Source organism: Pagrus pagrus (genome assembly GCF_965226575.1).
Source record: "Pagrus pagrus genome assembly, chromosome: 13".
NCBI lineage: Eukaryota > Metazoa > Chordata > Actinopteri > Spariformes > Sparidae > Pagrus > Pagrus pagrus.
This window is the reverse complement of record NC_140197.1, coordinates 4859070-4877154: the sequence shown is the minus strand read 5'-3', so window position 1 is coordinate 4877154 and position 18085 is coordinate 4859070. Positions and strand designations below refer to the sequence as shown.

General features: G+C 41.3%; 1 protein-coding gene across 1 annotated transcript; it reads left to right on the top strand.

The window, feature by feature from the left end:
- The first annotated feature begins 904 nt into the window (after nucleotides 1-904).
- LOC311268055 (NLR family CARD domain-containing protein 3-like) lies at nucleotides 905-17897 on the top strand. The gene is made up of 15 exons (XM_084371400.1): nucleotides 905-988; nucleotides 1086-1140; nucleotides 1427-1518; nucleotides 6031-6177; nucleotides 6296-6412; nucleotides 6496-6609; nucleotides 6693-7140; nucleotides 10755-10965; nucleotides 11305-13111; nucleotides 13224-13397; nucleotides 14466-14639; nucleotides 15427-15600; nucleotides 15871-16044; nucleotides 16135-16175; nucleotides 16838-17897. Exons 7-15 carry the CDS (start codon nucleotides 7138-7140, stop codon nucleotides 17407-17409), a joined length of 3330 nt encoding a protein of 1109 aa, XP_084227526.1. The 5' UTR covers nucleotides 905-988; nucleotides 1086-1140; nucleotides 1427-1518; nucleotides 6031-6177; nucleotides 6296-6412; nucleotides 6496-6609; nucleotides 6693-7137; the 3' UTR covers nucleotides 17410-17897.
- Nucleotides 17898-18085: the final 188 nt, after the last annotated feature.

The window sequence follows — 18085 nt, the reverse complement described above, 5'->3', positions numbered from 1 at the left end:
ATAAAAAGGTGGCTTTGACCCGGGCAGGAGAGCGGTCATCCACCAATCGAAAGGTTGGTGGTTAGATTCCCAGCCCCTGCAGTCTACAAGTGTCCTTGGGCAAGATACTGAACCCCATATTGCCCCCGGTGGCTCTTCCATCGGTGTGTGTGTGTGTGTGTGTGTGTGAGAGTGTGTGTGGATTGTTTGCCTCTCATACCAGTGTGTGAATGTGTGAATGAGTGAAAGCAAGACACAAGCAAGAGGGTGAAGCATTAGTGGATCTGCTGCTTGATGTCGACCTCCGAGGGACCCTGAGAACAGGTGCAACCGTCTCACTAGATGTCAGACTTCAGCAGACAGAGAGGCTGCTTTTTGTTTCTGTGTATAAAGTGAGTTGGTGTGAAGTTCAGAGAAGTGCCTCAACACTCGGTGTTTGCAAACCAAAAGGGAGAGAAGCAGTGAGAGGGTGTTGCTCCTTCTGTCCACCAGATGGCACTGTCGCACCTAACAAACTAAGCAATATGTCATAACACACCATATGCTATGCCAATATGCACCAAGGTGACATATTAAAATGCCTTTATAGACAACATAAGAAACCAAGATTAAAGGAAAAGAAAGTATCAGTATCAACAAACAATTTCAGTATACAGTCCACTGCAGTATTTCAAATGATGTAAAGCTGACACACAGTATATCTAACAGCTTTATTTATGCTGTCATCTTTATGACAGCTGCGTTTTGTTTGAGTCAACACAAAGCATTCAGATCTTTGTAGGAGATGACATGTGGCTTCTCTCTTCTCTTTGTGTTTCCGCTTCTCATTTACATGAACCACAAAAAACATGACAAAATTTCAAAATGTACAACCACGTGCTTCCTGCCGCACTGACTCACAATCAACTTCCCTCTTTCTAAAACTTTTTGAAGTAGCTTTAGAAAATCAATGTGAAATTTTACATGATCAAAGATATGATATGATATGATCCAGAGAACATTTCCACAGGTTAGTTTAGCCTCATGGATTCTTTATGGAGGGGCAGGAGAATTTGTAATGCTAGAGGACCTTATACTCCTTAAACTAATAACATTTCTTACAACAGCATTAAGGAGGAGGACATCTTGTGAAACATCTTCAGCATGATTCAGCAATTCAATGTAAGAAAAATAAATCAGCGAACACTTTATGAGAGGATACAAGTTAATAGAGGAGACTAAATGAAACACTTCAGAATGAAGTATTCTTACATTTGAATACATTTTGCCGATGATACTCCTATTATTCATCTTTAATTTTAAATGGTAACTGAGGATTTTTACATAATGGAATACAGTGTGATGTGCCTGTTGTATGTGTCAAGTGTGGTGTACAATTGGAAGATTGATTTCTATGTTTCGTTTTATTGTGTGTGATTTCCACTGTGGTCTGTCTTGCTGACGCAAGAGGGAAATGAAACCGTTGCCCATTCTCTGCACACTTCTCTTTGTGTTTGATAAGTGACTGCCCTGATCAAACAAGACAAACAGACTGACAAGGTAAGTCTTGTGAAAATGTCTTGTCTATTATATATGTTTTCCTATATTATTTGTTCTGTTTTACTCTCCATTGTTCATACGTGTCTGGTTTACCTTGATGCATATACCTTGTTCATTTATTCCCTTTTTGCCTCTGCCACATTTGTATTGTTTATCGTCAGTTTTAAATCTTCTTTTTGCATACTCTGATTTACTTAACAGTAGTTTGCTGTAGTTGATGATTTCATGTTGTTGCTGTAGCGCTGTTAAAATGTCTGAGTCTAAAAATATGTGAACTCTGTGGCTGTATAAGTTGAAAATATGGATATCTTATATCTTAGTATGGTTTATAAGTATGCCACAATTCTCACTCTGTAAGCAATAAAGGTCTCTCCACCAATAATATGCCTTACATGTCTGTGTGCTGAGGCTTCTGCTGAGTTCACTGTGGTTGACACAGTTAATGTGCTCCACTTGTAGACACTGGGTGGAGCTCACAGATTGGTTGAGGACATACTAGCTTGATGGACAGATGAAGAGCAATAATACTTTCAGTGCTTACTTTTTGGAAAGCTAAACAAAATAAATACACAGTCAGAAATTGTTATTGTTCCAGCTGAACTGAATCAAAAGACAATCATGGACATTCAGCAAAGTGAGCAAGTAGTCAGGAAATGGATTGACTAAATGCACTTCCTTCACAATTATGCTGAATCAATGTCTGTGATGATACCTGGAGACTCACTATTATCATTGCCACTAGAGGATTATTATAATAATTATAAATCACGCAAAATATCTTTGTCATGTTGAAAATCTGTGTTCCCAAGCAGTCCTATAGTTGCAGGTATGCGTAACATAATATGGATTATGATGTAATCAGTCATACATGTAATCAGATACAGCCTGCATCTTTGTATGAATGTAAACAGCCACAATAGCCACAACATTAAAAGGACTGACAACTGAAGTAAATAACTGTGATAATCTCATTACAATCAAATATTCTGTGGGGAAACCTTGGGTCCTGGCATTCATGTGGATGCATTCATTATAAGCACTCATAACCTGGATTTCACTCTACTGACTGAGACCTGGCTGGACAGAAATGGCACAGTTGCACTCATTGAGACAGCACCTCCCAATTTTAAATTCCTCCAAACCACCAGACCTGATAAAAGAGGCGGTGGGATAGCTGCTCTCTTCCCTGATTTCTATAGCTGCAAGGAAATCCCCCTCGGGGAATTTACGTCTTTTGAGCACCTTGCTATATCTATAAATTGCAATGCTCCAATTTTAATCATCACGGTCTATCGGCCACCAAAATCTAAATATGGCTTTCTTGATGAATTCTCTGAGCTACTGTCCAAGGTCTCCACCGACTATGATAGTATAATTATATCAGGTGATTTTAATATCCATGTTGATAATAAAACAGACCCAGATGCTCAAAACTTCATTAGCTTATTGGAGGCATTTGAACTCACTCAGCATGTCTCAGGGCCCACCCACAATAAGGGCCATACTCTGGACTTAGTCATATCAAAAGGACTTAACATGACCGTACCCTGTATCATGGATGTTGCTATTTCAGATCACTGTTGCATATTCTTTGATGTGTCTGTTTTTCCTGTACAACAGAATGGTACCCGAACAATCAAAAAACGTATCATTAACAACAACACCATTGAAACCTTCAAGAAAACTGTGAATGAGTTATCGTTGTTCATGGCCTCATCAACTGAGGATCCTGTGAACAACTTCAACTCAAAAACACAAAATATCATTGATAACATTGCACCTGTTAAAACTAAAAACATAGAAAAACAAAAAGCCCCCTGGAGAAATGGAGTGGTTGTTAGGCAGAACGAAAGTGGAGAAAGACCAAACTTCAGGTTCACCATGAAATCTACAAGGATAGACTCAATCATTACAACAAAGAAATTAAACAGGCCAGACAGTCCTTCTTCTCTAAAATCATTAATGAAAATATCAACAATAGTAAAGTGCTCTTCTCCACTGTTGACCGACTTATTAATCCACCATCTACAACCCCATCAGAAATGCTGTCCACTGAAAAATGTGAAGAATTCGCCACATTTTTCAACGATAAAACTATAGCTATCAGACAGAACATTAGTGCATCAACATCCAGAAATGAACCTACCCTCCAGTTCTCCAGGAATATGACTGCTACCATGTCCCACTTTGTCCTGTTAGACCAAAAAAAACTAGACGATATCGTTGGGCAGCTCAGGTCCTCCACCTGCTGCTTGGACCCTCTCCCTACCAAATTCTTTAAAACTGTTTTTAGCTGCTTAGCACATGAAGTATTAAACATTGTTAACTGCTCTCTTCAATCAGGTATATTTCCTGCAGCACTTAAAACAGCTGTTATTACACCACTTCTGAAAAAGAGCAATCTTGATGCAACAGTTATTGCTAACTATAGGCCCATCTCCAACTTACCATTCCTCAGCAAAATACTTGAAAAAGCAGTTTACTTCCAGCTTAACAACTATCTAACATCAAACAGCCTACTAGACTTTTATCAATCTGGTTTTCGACCTCACCATAGCACAGAAACAGCACTTATCAAAGTTGTGAATGATCTGCATATAAACACAGATTCTAATAAACTATCTGTCCTTGTGCTCCTGGATCTCAGTGCTGCCTTTGACACTGTTGACCATGATATCTTATTAGAGAGACTAGAACAATGGGTTGGCCTATCTGGCCCAGTTCTAAACTGGTTCAGAACTTACTTACAGGTACTTATAAAGGCAGTCCTTCGTGTCCATTGGAGACTTTGTCTCAGACAAAGTAGGTGTTATGTGTGGAGTACCCCAAGGCTCGATTCTTGGACCATTATTATTTAATCTTTACATGCTCCCACTCGCACATGTTATAAAGAAACACAACATAAATTACCATAATTATGCAGATGATTCACAACTGTACTTATCTATATCTCAGGATGACCTACATCCCATTCACTCCCTAACTCAGTGTATTGAGGACATCAACCTGTGGATGTCACAGAACTTTTTACAACTGAACAAAGATAAAACAGAACTACTCATCTTTGGTGCAAAGGCTCAGAGACAGAGAATTGCAGCTCATCTCAGTTCTCTGTCCCTGGAGAGCAAAAGTGAAGCCAGAAATCTGGGTGTAATCATAGACAGTGATCTAAACTTTAAGAGCCATATCAATCACATCACAAAATCTGCTTTTTATCATTTAAAAAATATTTCAAAATTAAGAGGCTTCCTGTCAAAAGCAGACTCTGAAAAATTAATTCATGCATTCATAACAAGTAGACTAGACTACTGTAATGGTCTATTTACTGGCCTCCCAAAATCAGCTGTACAGCGATTACAGTTAATTCAAAATGCGGCTGCACGCGTTCTCACTGGAACAAAAAAGTTCGAACACATTACACCTGTTCTTAGATCCCTACATTGGCTCCCCGTCAAAACTAGAATTGATTTTAAGATTCTGCTACTTGTATATAAAGCTCTAAATGGCCTCGCACCTCAGTATATAAAAGACATGCTCATCAGATATGAACCAGCAAGAACTCTCAGGTCCACCGGCAGCGGTCTTTTAACCATCCCTCGTACTAACTCTAGAGCAGGGGAGGCTGCCTTCTGTATCTATGCCCCAAGTAAATGGAACACCCTGCCTGAGGACCTGAGAGACGCTCCTACACTGAGCATTTTTAAAAGCAGGTTAAAAACCTTCCTTTTTTCTAAAGTTTATGACTAAGTTTCTGTGTGTGTGTGTGTGTGTGTGTGTGTGTGTGTGTGTGTGTGTATGTGTATGTGTGTGTCTGTGCGTGCGCATGCATGTGTCTGTTCTGTATATTGTAAGATTTGTAAAAGCTGCATGCGCTGGTTCTTTGTATAATTGCACAGACTTTCTGCACTTGTCTTGTATTCATGTTGTCGCTATGTATAAAGCACATTGTGTTACATTGATTTGTATGAAATGTGCTATAGAAATAAAGTTTGATTGATTGATTGATTGATCGTGGCAACAGCTCTCCTTGATGGCAGTGCCCCCACAGCAGGGCAATCCACACCACAAAAACTGCTCAAGATTGGCCCGAGGAGAGACCTAGGCATTGACCTGGCCTCCAAATTACCCAGATCTCGACTGAGCATCCATGGGACGTGCCAGAACATGTCTGACCAATGGAGGCCACACCTCCCAAACCACAGGACTCAAAGGATCAGACGCAAATGCATCCATGCGTCCATCCCTGTAATAGTATTATCTCTATGGTGCATGTTAAGTTGCATCCAGGACCCAGTGTTTTCCAGCAGGACTTTAAATTCACTTTACCAGTCAGTGGATTTAATATTGTGGCTGATGGGTGTATACACATACACTCTAACATACCAATATAGAAATGTACCCTTCTCCAGAGTTCATCAAAAAGAGTCTTGACAGAGTGTTTTACAAAATTTCATGTCATTTTATTTCACTGAAACACACAATGTATACTGTGTTTTGCATTTATACTCACAGGACTGATTACGACTACCTTGTTGTGATGAATCAGGCCAGTGTGCTGCTGTAAAAAGTGTACGATATGGATCCGTCCGAGGAGACAGAGGTTGTTGCCCTGCTTTCTAAAGTCTCTGTGGAACATGGCAGCCAAACCAAAGCTAAGAAGTGAGATGAGGATTTTTGACTTTTAGGGCTGTTTTACATTTCAGAGATGATATGTGAAATCATTAAACCTTACCATTAATTGGATTAACAAAAAAGAACCTCTGTTTTTCTGTCAAAGCCCAATCCAGCAGAAGAGACCAGATTCCCCTGAACCCAGCTGTGTGTCCCTGAAGAGTGACCACTCCAAGGCTGAACCTTTAACCTTTAAACATGAAAGTCACTCTACAGAGCAGAGGTAAAAATCTATTAAATATGTGAATATTACACTAGGTAAACACAATCAGAACAATCCAACAATCCTGTCTGTATTTCTATCAGAGTACAGAAGGAGAGACCAGACTCCCCTGAGCCCAGCTGTGTGTCCCTGAAGAGTGACCACTCCAAGGCTGAACCTTTAACCTTTAAACATGAAAGTCACTCTACAGAGCAGAGGTAAAAATCTATTAAATATGTGAATATTACACTAGGTAAACACATTGAGAACGATCCAACAATCCTGTCTGTATTTCTATCAGAGTACAGAAGGAGAGACCAGACTCCCCTGAGCCCAGCTGTGTGTCCCTGAAGAGTGAACGCTCTATGAAGTTGCCTCTCGTCTTCAAACTGCGGCGCCACTCCACTGGACAAAAGCAAGACATGACATTAGATGAGCTGATGTTTATTCTTAATGTGGCAACTGAGTTTCTCCTTATGAAGCATCATCAATCTACTCTCACGGCAGCATTTTCACAATGTGTTTAGTTCACCCACACTACAGTGTGTGGGTGTGTGTCACATTGAGGACAAATATTGGAGTTAAATCAGGTTGTTGTGGGAAGCTTGTGATTTTGGGATGTGTGTTTATATCCGGAGATAAATGTCTATTTCACTATTATTATCCACAGGATACGCAAGAAGACATCAAAGGTCACCACTGGTCAGTCAGACGAGCACAGTGAAGCAGAACTGGCCTCCATATTTATGGTGTGTAAATTGTCTAAATAATTTTGCCGACCTTTGCCACCCTCTTCACACGTATATATATAATATATATATTTAGTTCCGACCAAGGAACAAGAACAGGAGTCAAGTAAAAAGTCAAGTAAAGTTCCTCAAAACCAAAAGTCAAAGGGGTAGTCCAAAGGAAGCCTGGTGGCGGACACTGAAGCCCTCTGGAAGCCAAGCAGGAGGCCGGCGATGAAGGCAGAAGCCCTCTGGAGGATGGCTGGGAGGCTGGGAACCACAGGGGGATGTCGGCCGGGCTGCCAACGGAGAAACTGGAGCTGGAGTCAGCCCGACTGCTGACAGACAAACACTGACAGAGGTCAGCAAGGCCGCCATTAGAGAACCACTGGCTGGTGTCTGCTGGGAGACCGACTAGGAACCATTGACTGGCATCGGCCAGGACGCCAAGGGGAACCACTGGCTGGCATAGGCCAGGCCGCCGACTGAGGAGCATGAACAAGGGTTGGCCGGGCCACCGACTTAAGAGCAGGAAAAGGTCTTGGCTCAGCTGCCGATGGGGAACCACAGTCTGATGTTGGCCGGGCACCAGAATGGAAATCAGAGTCTGATGTCAGCTGAGAACCAGAGGCTGATGTTGACCAGGTCACCGATCGAGGAACAAGAACAGGAGTCAAGTAAAAAGTCAAGTAAAGTTCCTCTTTAAACAGGGCGTCTGCTGGGTCCATGACTGTAACGGGCTGTGTACGGACCCAACTACAGCACGCGGGAAACCAGGTGTAGTTGATATGCAGTTTTAATGACCAGATTAGTGCAAACACACTTACAATTCAGTACAACGAAGGCTACAGTACTAGACTGGAGAAGGCAGATGGATATTCATAGTGGGTGGCAACAGGAAGCCACAGGTAGGCTGACTGGAAAACTCACTCTGTATCGTGGTGGTGGAAAGGCTTTGCCACGCACAGGCAAAGCAGTATCCAAAGAAGCAGCTAAAACTTTCAAAGCCGGGGTCAGAAGGCAGTTGAGTTTACCAGGGATCAGACGAGAAGGGTTGGTCAGAGGCAGGCATGGTTGGCAGCAGGAAATCAGTCCGGAGAGAAGTGCTGGAACGAGAATAACTGTAACATGAAGAAAACTTTAAAACATCTTTTATCTGAGTCACGTCAGATAGATTTTTATCAGCAATGATGGTTGTTTAATGCTGTGTTCACTGGCACAAGTTTGACCACGAGTTTGTACTTAACTGTACATTAGTCCTAAGCTAGGTAGCAATGGAAGGCACAAAGGATGTGTGTCTGTGTGATTGAATTCAGGTCACCCTCTCACTGATCTCAGCACCAATGACTCTGGGCATCTCCCTTCCTTACCCCCTCTCATTTGGATAAAGAGACCCCTAGTGGCAGAAATTGCATATTATGTGTTTAACGAAATATTTGAGTTTTCACAGTGAAATTCTCTGAAATGTTCCCCTGCTAGTCGCTGTCTATCAGTCACTTGGTGCTGAGCAGTGGGTGTATAGAGTTTTCAATGTTTAGATCTTTCTTACTGAAAACAGCTGCCTGCTGCAGCTGGAAACAGGATTGACGAGAGCAGTACGACAGTAAAGTTGCAGTCCATAAAACTAAAACAATCTGTAAAGCTGCAGGAAACTGCAGAAATAATTCTCTGTGGGTTTGTCACAACAAATGGCCCCTTTCACAGCACATTTGTGTCTGACTCAAAAAACTACCCCATCACTCTTGTGAGAACAGTCAAGTGCAACACTCTGAATTCCTTGGAGCAGAGACCATATTCACTTAAAGAGGTCATATAATGCTTTTGGGGTTTTTGCCTTTCCTTTATTGTGTTATGAAGCATTTTTGTGCATTTTTATATGCAAAGTGAAAAAGGCCAAAATCAACCTTGTGCATGGCAAGCAGAAACAAACTGCAGAAATGGATGAAGAAAAGGCTCTTTTGAGTGGCAAGTTAAGCTTCAAAGCTCTGCCAGATAGTTCTTTCGACAAGAGCAAAGTTATTTGCATTCACTGTTGATGTGAATTGAGTTACCACTAGAGTATGCCCAGTCTCAAATACCACTTGCTGGCCAAGCACACAGCTGATGCAGAGAGCCCTCCCCCTCGTCAAAGGCAGATCACGCAGGATAGTTTGCAGCGGAGACGCCTGGACAACTCTACATGAGACAACCTTTCAACAGCGATAGCTAAATGGGTGGCTGCAGCTTGCAGGCCGATTAACATTGTTTAGTTAACCTTTACAAGTGTAAAGTTGGACACTACATTGTGTTAGTATTACTAAGGAATGTTATGTTCAGGGCAATATGCCCATCTGTTGTTGCTTGTTGGGCTTGAGTTTGCCATGTTATGCTTTCAGCATATTTTTTGAGCATGCAGTACCTTTGAGGTTATTCTGGAGAATATTCTGGACAGTATTTGTCATTGTTTTGGATTGCTACAATAATAATAATAAACATACATTTGCATAAAGCAATCATATCTGTCCACTCCCATGTTGATAAGAATATTAAAAACTTGAAAAAAAGGTACATTTAGAACAGAAAAAAAATGTACGATTAATTTGTGAATAATCACAAATTAATTATGGACAATTATGGACAATTATATATTTATGATAAAATATAAACACACCAGTCAGTCAGCAGACATACAGCTGTAGCGGTGTTATTTTGGATCACACTACCTTGCTCGGCATGACCCGCCCTACTCTGCCTCTGATTGGCTACATCCTGCCTGTTAAGTTATGACCATGTGAAACTCTCACCAAAGACTGAACAGAGGCACGATGTCTCACTCAGTAGCTAAAACGGAGTGTTCAAGACACAGTGTGAAAAGGGATGCTGCAGCAATGCACCATATGAGAAAAATAATGTTTTGTGTTTTTTTTCTACTAGGACCCCCAAATAAAAGTATGCATAATATGACCTCTTCAACTGTTTTTTTGTGTTGAGACCACAGGGAGGCACAGAAGACACAGAGTTCTTGGGGAGACAACAGATAGGGAGTGGGATGTAAGCCGAATGAGGCCATGATGGCAGGCTTTTAGGAAAAAGTGCTTTGACTTTAGACATCGCATCCTCATCAAGTCGACTGCCAGTGACTCCCCGCACAGCATGTCTGTTTGCAGTGTTCCAGCTACAGGCATACCAGGGCTTCGTCATACAGTTGGAGTTTATTTCAGGAAGAGATTATGGTTTAGGTTAAAACAAATACATCATTTATATACGTATATTACTTACCTAACTTAAGTTGTGTTATGCTCATGACGTAAGTTAACTACCTTACTAATTTAGAATAACTCACAGTTGACTTTTGACACGATGGCAGTCTCCTGCACGAAAGTCATGTGCTTGTTTGAACCTTCAATCCACCTCAAAGTCTCCTTATGCAGACTTTGTTGCTTTTTGTATTACATAACCTGACTTCCTTCTTTGCAGCCATAATAACTATCACAGCCACTAGAGGTAGCCGCCTAACAATAAATGTAAATATGGGTCATAACAAACTCCTGTAACAGTCTAACCTACAGGTTGTAAGACTACATAAGCAGCAAACTAAGGTCTTAACTTTGCCCATTAATTCCACTTGCAATTTCATATTTTTCATTTTATTCCAGCATCTAGAGGAGAAGATAATCACTTTTGTGAAGACTGAGCTCAAGAAGTTCCAGGGAGTTCTTTGTCCAAATTACACAGAGTGCTGGGAGGGACAGAAGAATGATGAGGAGGGACAACAGAAGAAAAGCAGCAGACGGGCACTTTTGAAGATCACGCTGAACTTCTTGAGGAGAATGAAGCAGGAGGAGCTGGCTGACTATCTACAGAGCAGTACGTTTTTTGTATAGGTTGAACACGAAAGAATGGGAAAATAGATTAAAAAAATATGAAATGTTTTAATTTCCAAACTGGTATAGATGTAGACTTTCCTCCGGGGTTGGTCAACTGTAGATCCTGAGTAATGAGCACAATCTTAATGGGTAATCTGATTCAGGTGTGATTGTAAATGGTTCAGCACAAAGGTTTGTATGAAAAGTAAACACCCCCACTTGCATATGCAAAACATTTATGCAAACCACAGGTGAGCTGAATCCCAGAGTTAGTGGATGCTGTATTGTTTTACTCCAAAATGACTGTATTGCTCATTAAATTTGTTGTTTTTCTGTGTAGGAACTCTTGCTGCTGTGTGCCAAAATAAGCTCAAAAGTAATCTGAAGGGGAGGTTCCAGTGTTTGTTTGAGGGAATTGCTAAAGCAGGAAACCCAACACTTCTGAATGAGATTTACACTGAGCTCAACCTCACAGAGGGAGGGAGCAGAGGGGTCAGTCATGGAAATGGGATCGGAAAGCTTAAAACAACATCCAGGACACCATCACGACCAGAAACTATGATCAAATGTGAAGACATCTTCAAACCTTTACCTGGTAGAGATCATCAACCAATCAAAACAGTGATGACAAAGGGTGAGGCTGGCATTGGGAAAACAGTCTTAACACATAAGTTCAGTCTGGACTGGGCTGAAGACAAAGCCAACCAAGACATACAGTTCACATTTCCATTCACTTTCAGAGAGCTGAATCTGCTGAGTGGGAAAACCTACAGCTTGGTGGAGCTTCTGCATCACTTTTTTCCTGAGACAAAGGAAGCAGAAATATGCAGCTTTGACAATTACAAGGTTGTGTTCATCTTTGATGGTCTGGATGAGTGTCGACTTCCTCTGGACTTCCGCAACAATGACATCCTGACTGATGTTACAAAGCCAACCACAGTGGATGTGCTGCTGACAAACCTCATCACAGGAAAACTGCTCCCCTCTGCTCGCCTCTGGATAACCACACGACCTGCAGCAGCCAGTCAGATCCCTCCTGAGTGCGTTGACATGGTGACGGAAGTGAGAGGGTTCACCGATATCCAAAAGAAAGAGTACTTCAAGAAGAGATTCAGAGAGGAGGAGGAGGCCAGCAGAATCTTCGCCCACATCAAGACATCACAAAGCCTCCACACCATGTGCCACATCCCAGTCTTCTGCTGGATCACTGCTACAGTTCTGGAAGGTATAATGGGATCACAAACAAGAGAAGAGTTGCCGAAGACTCTGACTCAGATGTATATTCACTTCCTGGTCGTTCAGTCCAAGGTAGGAAATGTCAAGTATCTTGGAGGAGCAGAGACAGATCCACTCTGGAAAACCCAGATCTGCAACATCATCATGTCTCTGGGAAAACTGGCTTTCGAGCAGCTGCAGAAAGGCAACTTGATCTTCAATGAGTCAGACCTGAAAGCATGTGGCATCGATATCAGGGTAGCCTCAGTCTACTCAGGGGTGTTCACGCAGATCTTTAAAGAGGAGTGTGGGCTGTACCAGGACAAGGTGTTCTGTTTTGTCCATTTGAGTATTCAAGAGTTTCTGGCTGCACTGTATGTCTTTGTGACATTCACCAACACTGGTATCAACCTACTGTCAGAACCACGCTCAAAAGCCAAGTGGTCCCCACGGTTGACAGACAGCTCTAAGTTAAATCCGCTCTTCCAAAGTGCTGTGGACAAGACCATACAGAGTCCAAATGGACACCTGGACATGTTTCTGCGCTTCCTTCTGGGTCTCTCACTTGATACCAATCAGGCCCTCTTACAAGAACTGCTGATACCATCAGGAAGATGCTTGCAGAACTACCAGGAAACAGTCAAATACATCAAGAAGAAGATAAGGAAGAATCCATCTCCAGAGAGATGCATCAACCTGTTCCACTGTCTGAATGAGCTGAATGATCATTCTCTGGTGGAGGAGATACAAAAGTACTTAAGTTCAGGAAGACTTTCCACTGACAAACGCTCTCCTGCTCAGTGGTCAGCCCTGGTCTTCATCTTACTGTCATCTGAGGAAGACCTGGAAGTGTTTGACCTAAGGAAATACTCTGCTTCAGAGGAAGGTCTCCTGAGGCTGCAGCAAGTGGTCAAAGCTTCAAGAAGATCCTGGTAGGTTCACTGATAATATGGCAGATTGGTTGTATTAAATGTTATAATTTTGTGATAAAATATATGTATTTTCATTTTTTTTCTTCTTTTTTCTGTTACTGTGCAACCTCAGCCTGAGAGACTGTAAGCTGTCAGAGAAAAGCTGTGAAGCTCTGGCCTGTGTTCTTGAGTCCAAGTCTTCCCGTTTAAGAGAGCTGGACCTGAGTAACAATGACCTGCAAGACTCTGGAGTAAAGCTGCTGTTTGCTCGAGTGCAGAGTCCACACTGTAGACTGGAAACTCTACGGTCAGTAGTCATGAACCAATTTAATACATGATCAGTGAAGCAGATCTTTTGGGTTTAGACATTCACAGTTTTGTCTTTTCACAGATGTGTCTGTCTCAGCCCGGTATTACTCATACTGGACAATTCCACAGGTTAAAAATAATGTCCAGCACCAGTGTTCAGTGCAAACAGCTACAGAAAGTTGTTAATACTTATGTAGTGATGCAAAAAGTAAGGTGGTGGAGGTTGGGATGGTGAATAGGCATGGCAACCATGGATTGGGAGCACTTGATGTGCATTGTCATGCTCAGAGATACTTTGACCTTTGGACAGGAGGAGCAGGGGATCAAACAGTCAACTCAGCAATTAGAGGCCAAGTTAGCTCTTCTCGTTGACCTACAGGCACTTTCGTGTGGGTGACTAGTTTTTGACATCCCATTGAATGGAACCTTCAACAAAATATGTGGGAATGTAAAGCAATTTATGTCTATTAATCTCCCTTTTTGCTAATGCATAAACAAATCGTATTGAAACTTAATTTTTTAAAAACATTTTCCTTACTCTGTCCTATAACAACCTGTGGACTGATTTCTATGTAGGTCTAAAGGACTTGGGATGAATTTTCAGAGAAAATCAATGGATGTGACATTTATGTGTGCTCCTGAGTGCCTTGCCTGCATCTCTTATGCTCACTTACAGCGCTAACAGTGTGCCACACTAACAAACAGATAAGCCGTGGGAGTAACATCCACTCAAAAAACAGTACTTGGATATACTAGTTAGCTAGCAAATTGTTGGTGTTAGCAAACAATCTAATGTTCAATGATTCTAACTTCAGCTTAAACCACAATATCACATGTTTTGCAGTAATGTTACCTTTGACTTTGGATTCTGTGTTGCAGTGGGTCATTTGTTGACCACCACGCAGCATAGCAAAGTTTAAGCTATGCGGCTAACCTTGTTTGCTCTTTAACATTACTGCTGGCAAGATAATCTCTGAGTGGTTAATTATATCGAAGACTGTTCCTATAAGAGAGAATAAAAAATCATTGCTTACTTACTATATTTGATATGTATTTTTCTTGTCAGGTTGAGTGGCTGTAACTTGTCAGAGGGAAGCTGCAAAGCTTTGGCCTCAATCCTCAGCTCCCAGATCTTCAGTCTGAGAGAGCTTGACCTGAGTAAAAATGACCTGCAGAATTCAGGAGTGAAGCTGCTCTCTGTTGGAGTGCAGAGTCCACACTGTAGACTGGACACTTTATGGTCAGTATTCATGAATCAATTTAATACATGACCAGTAAAGCAGATCTTTTGGGCAATCACAGATTTGCTTTTTCACAGATTTGTTTGACTTAGCCCAGGATCACAAATAAAGTTTATATTGGACATTTATACAAGTCACAATATATGTTCAGTGCTAAAACAGAAAATAGTGTGCCTTTTCTAGGAATGTCTCATCACAACACACACACACACACACACACACACACACACACACACACACACACACACACACACACACACACACACACACCAATGGTGGCAAACTGGAGTTCATTGTGGCCAAAGACACTTGGACATGTTGAGAGAAGGAGCAGGAGATCATCAAACTATCTACTCTGCGATTAGCGAATTACCTACTTTATCTGCTGAGCTGCAGGCACTTTCATGTGGGAGACCAGATGTCCACATTCCTAACCGTAACCATAACTGTGACCACAATATTTTCCTAATTGTAACTAATTGTTTTAGTTGCCAAATCTTAATCACACCCTTTTCTGAGTCTATGCGCCATAATGATAATCATCCCTCCCAAACCTTAACAATGCTGTGGTTGCCATACATGGTTAGGCTACTATAGAATTAAGTTTATTCTCAAATTTGCCACTAAACATAATACACAGTTTTGCTGAATGGTCCAATACTGATATTCTTGTCAAGTGATGCTGGTTGGTTGGCTTGTTTTCCAGAGGTCAAAGCCTCCAGTAAATACCTGAAGATATGTAACTGTATTGTGTCTCCTATGTCTGATTAATATTTTGCTAATCAGGTTAAGTGGCTGTAACTTGTCAGAGAGAAGCTCTGAAGCACTGGCTGCAATCCTCAGCTCCCAGCGTTCCAGTCTAAGAGAGCTGGACCTGAGTAACAATGACCTAGAGGATTCAGGAGTGAGGGTGCTGTCTGCTGCCCTGTCCAGTCCACACTGTAGACTGAAAACTCTACGGTCAGTATTCATGAGCCAGTTCATTACATTTTGACAGCTGTGTAGGCATTCACAGTTTTTTTTTTTTTTATGTTTGACAGATTTTGTCCAGTGCTTGCTTGCCCTCTGTGTAGCCATGAAGCAAATGTTGCCAAGAATTTTAAAATCCAAATCTGATCTCCAAGTCAGTTGTTTGTATTGGAGCAAATATGTCCATTACCAGTATCATAATATCTCAAATGATGTCATGTAAACCATATATATATGTGTCTTTACTACATACACGCATAGGTTGTCAGGCTGTCAGGTCACAGAGAAAGGCTGTGACTCTCTGGCCTCAGCTCTGAGCTCCAACCCCTCCCATCTGAAAGAGCTGGACCTGAGCTACAATCATCCAGGAGACTCAGGAGTGAAGCTGCTTTCTGCCAGACTTGAGGATCCACAGTGCAGACTGGACACTCTCAGGTTGGTTATACTAGTGTGCAGCTCATTTAGGATGTGTATTTCCCTGTCTGTATTTTTTCCTCATTAATTCCTGTGTCACTTCTGCCTCAGTGTTGACCATGGTGGAAGGCATCGCTTAAAACCCTTCATGCGTAAGTTGAGCTTTTCTGATGTATTCTTGTATTCAATTTTAATTTCAACTATCAACAGTCTTTATTGCCATGACATTTCACTTGTGTTACCAAATCACAATTACAATGTTAAAATAAGGAAGGAAATTTACAAAATATTGTGTGAATAACAGTAAATGTATATGAAAGTATGTCATAAATTTGTCAGATATGTTATTATTAACTAATATAGATAACAATAACAGCCTAGCTGCCAAGAGTTAATAACATCATGCTTACTAACCAATTATAAAAATCAATGCCAAATATGTTGAAGTTGGATGGCATTTATTAAAGAATTTAAAAGAAACCTGTTTAGGTGATAATGGATTTGATCTGTATTGATTTGACTCCATGCCTCACAGAAACCTAAACATTATTAATGGCCACATTCAGTCCAAAAGCATCTCATTCACTGAAATCACATTCCACATTTTGAGATATCCTGCTAAAAATTAGATAAACAATGACAACCACAACCTTATGTTGGTCATGTAGAGGTATCTGTCTTAAATCAAGACTGTTTCATAATCAGTTATGTTCCGTGTAGTAAGTTTTATCATCAACTAATTAATTAACCAAAGAATTAACGAGAACATGTCAAGCTAAAATCTGTTTGTGTTGTGTCTTATTCTCCCCATCAGATGCCTGTGAAGTCAAGCTGGACCCAAACACAGCAAACAGATACCTCTGTCTGTCTGAGGACAACAGAAAGGTCACAGAAATGAAAGAGGAGCAGCCCATCCCCGACCATCCAGACAGATTTCACCACTGGAAGCAGGTTCTCTGTAGGGAAGGTCTGAGTGAGCGCTGTTACTGGGAGGTGGAATGGAAAGGATGGGTGAATGTAGGGATGACATACAGAGGAATCAAAAGGAAAGGAGAGTATGACAATTGTTGTCTTGGTGAGAACGACATGTCCTGGGGTCTCTTCTGCTCTCGGACTGGTTACTCAGCCTGTCACAATAAGAGAACAACAGACATCCGATGTATCCCCTCCTCCTTTGACTGTGGCAGATTAGGAGTGTATCTGGACTGGCCTGCTGGCCATCTGTCCTTCTACAGAGTCTCCTCTGACACACTGATCCACCTCCACACCTTCAACACCACATTCACTGAACCTCTCTATCCTGCATTTAGGTTCAAGTTAAAATATGCGTCTGGTTCTTCAGTGTCTCTGTGTCAGTTTGAAGGGGGAGAATCAGCGCCAGTGTAGAGAAGGACTTATACCGTTTCTTAAACTAAAAGCTCAACACACACAGTGCCAGAAATGCTTGGCTACTAATTGCTTACCTTTCACCTAATGTTTCCATAACCAGACAGCCTGGCCCTGCAGGTTGCATATGTAATGTGAGGATGTTTGTGTGTTGTGTTTCTCTGACCTAGGATGACCTGGGGGAAATAAATCTGACTCACCTTTAGCGGCATTATTTATCTTTTTAAAAAAAATCTTTTTTTGGTGGCTAATATTAACTACTTTACGTATAGATGAGTCATAAAGTCAGCAAACTAACTATCATGTCTATTTGTGCAACTGTTGTGTAACCGTTTAGCATGACAAAGATGTTCATTTCAATGCGGATTCAAAGGTTTCGGGATTAAGATGCTGACTGTGAACCACAACCACCATATGACTCTGTCTGGGGACCTTTGTTGCATGTTATTCATCTCTTTCTTCTGTTGCTGTCTAATAAACGCATTAAACAAAAAAAATATGCATTGTCGGTGTGTCCGCTGTAACCTTTTTGTCAATTCATTGATGAGTTAATTGACATAGAGTTAATCGACAACTATTTCTATAATGAAGATATTAGTTTCTGTGATTTTTCAAGAGAAAATGTGTTCCTTCATCGCCAGGATCTACAGTTCTATATTTGCAAACTGAATATCAG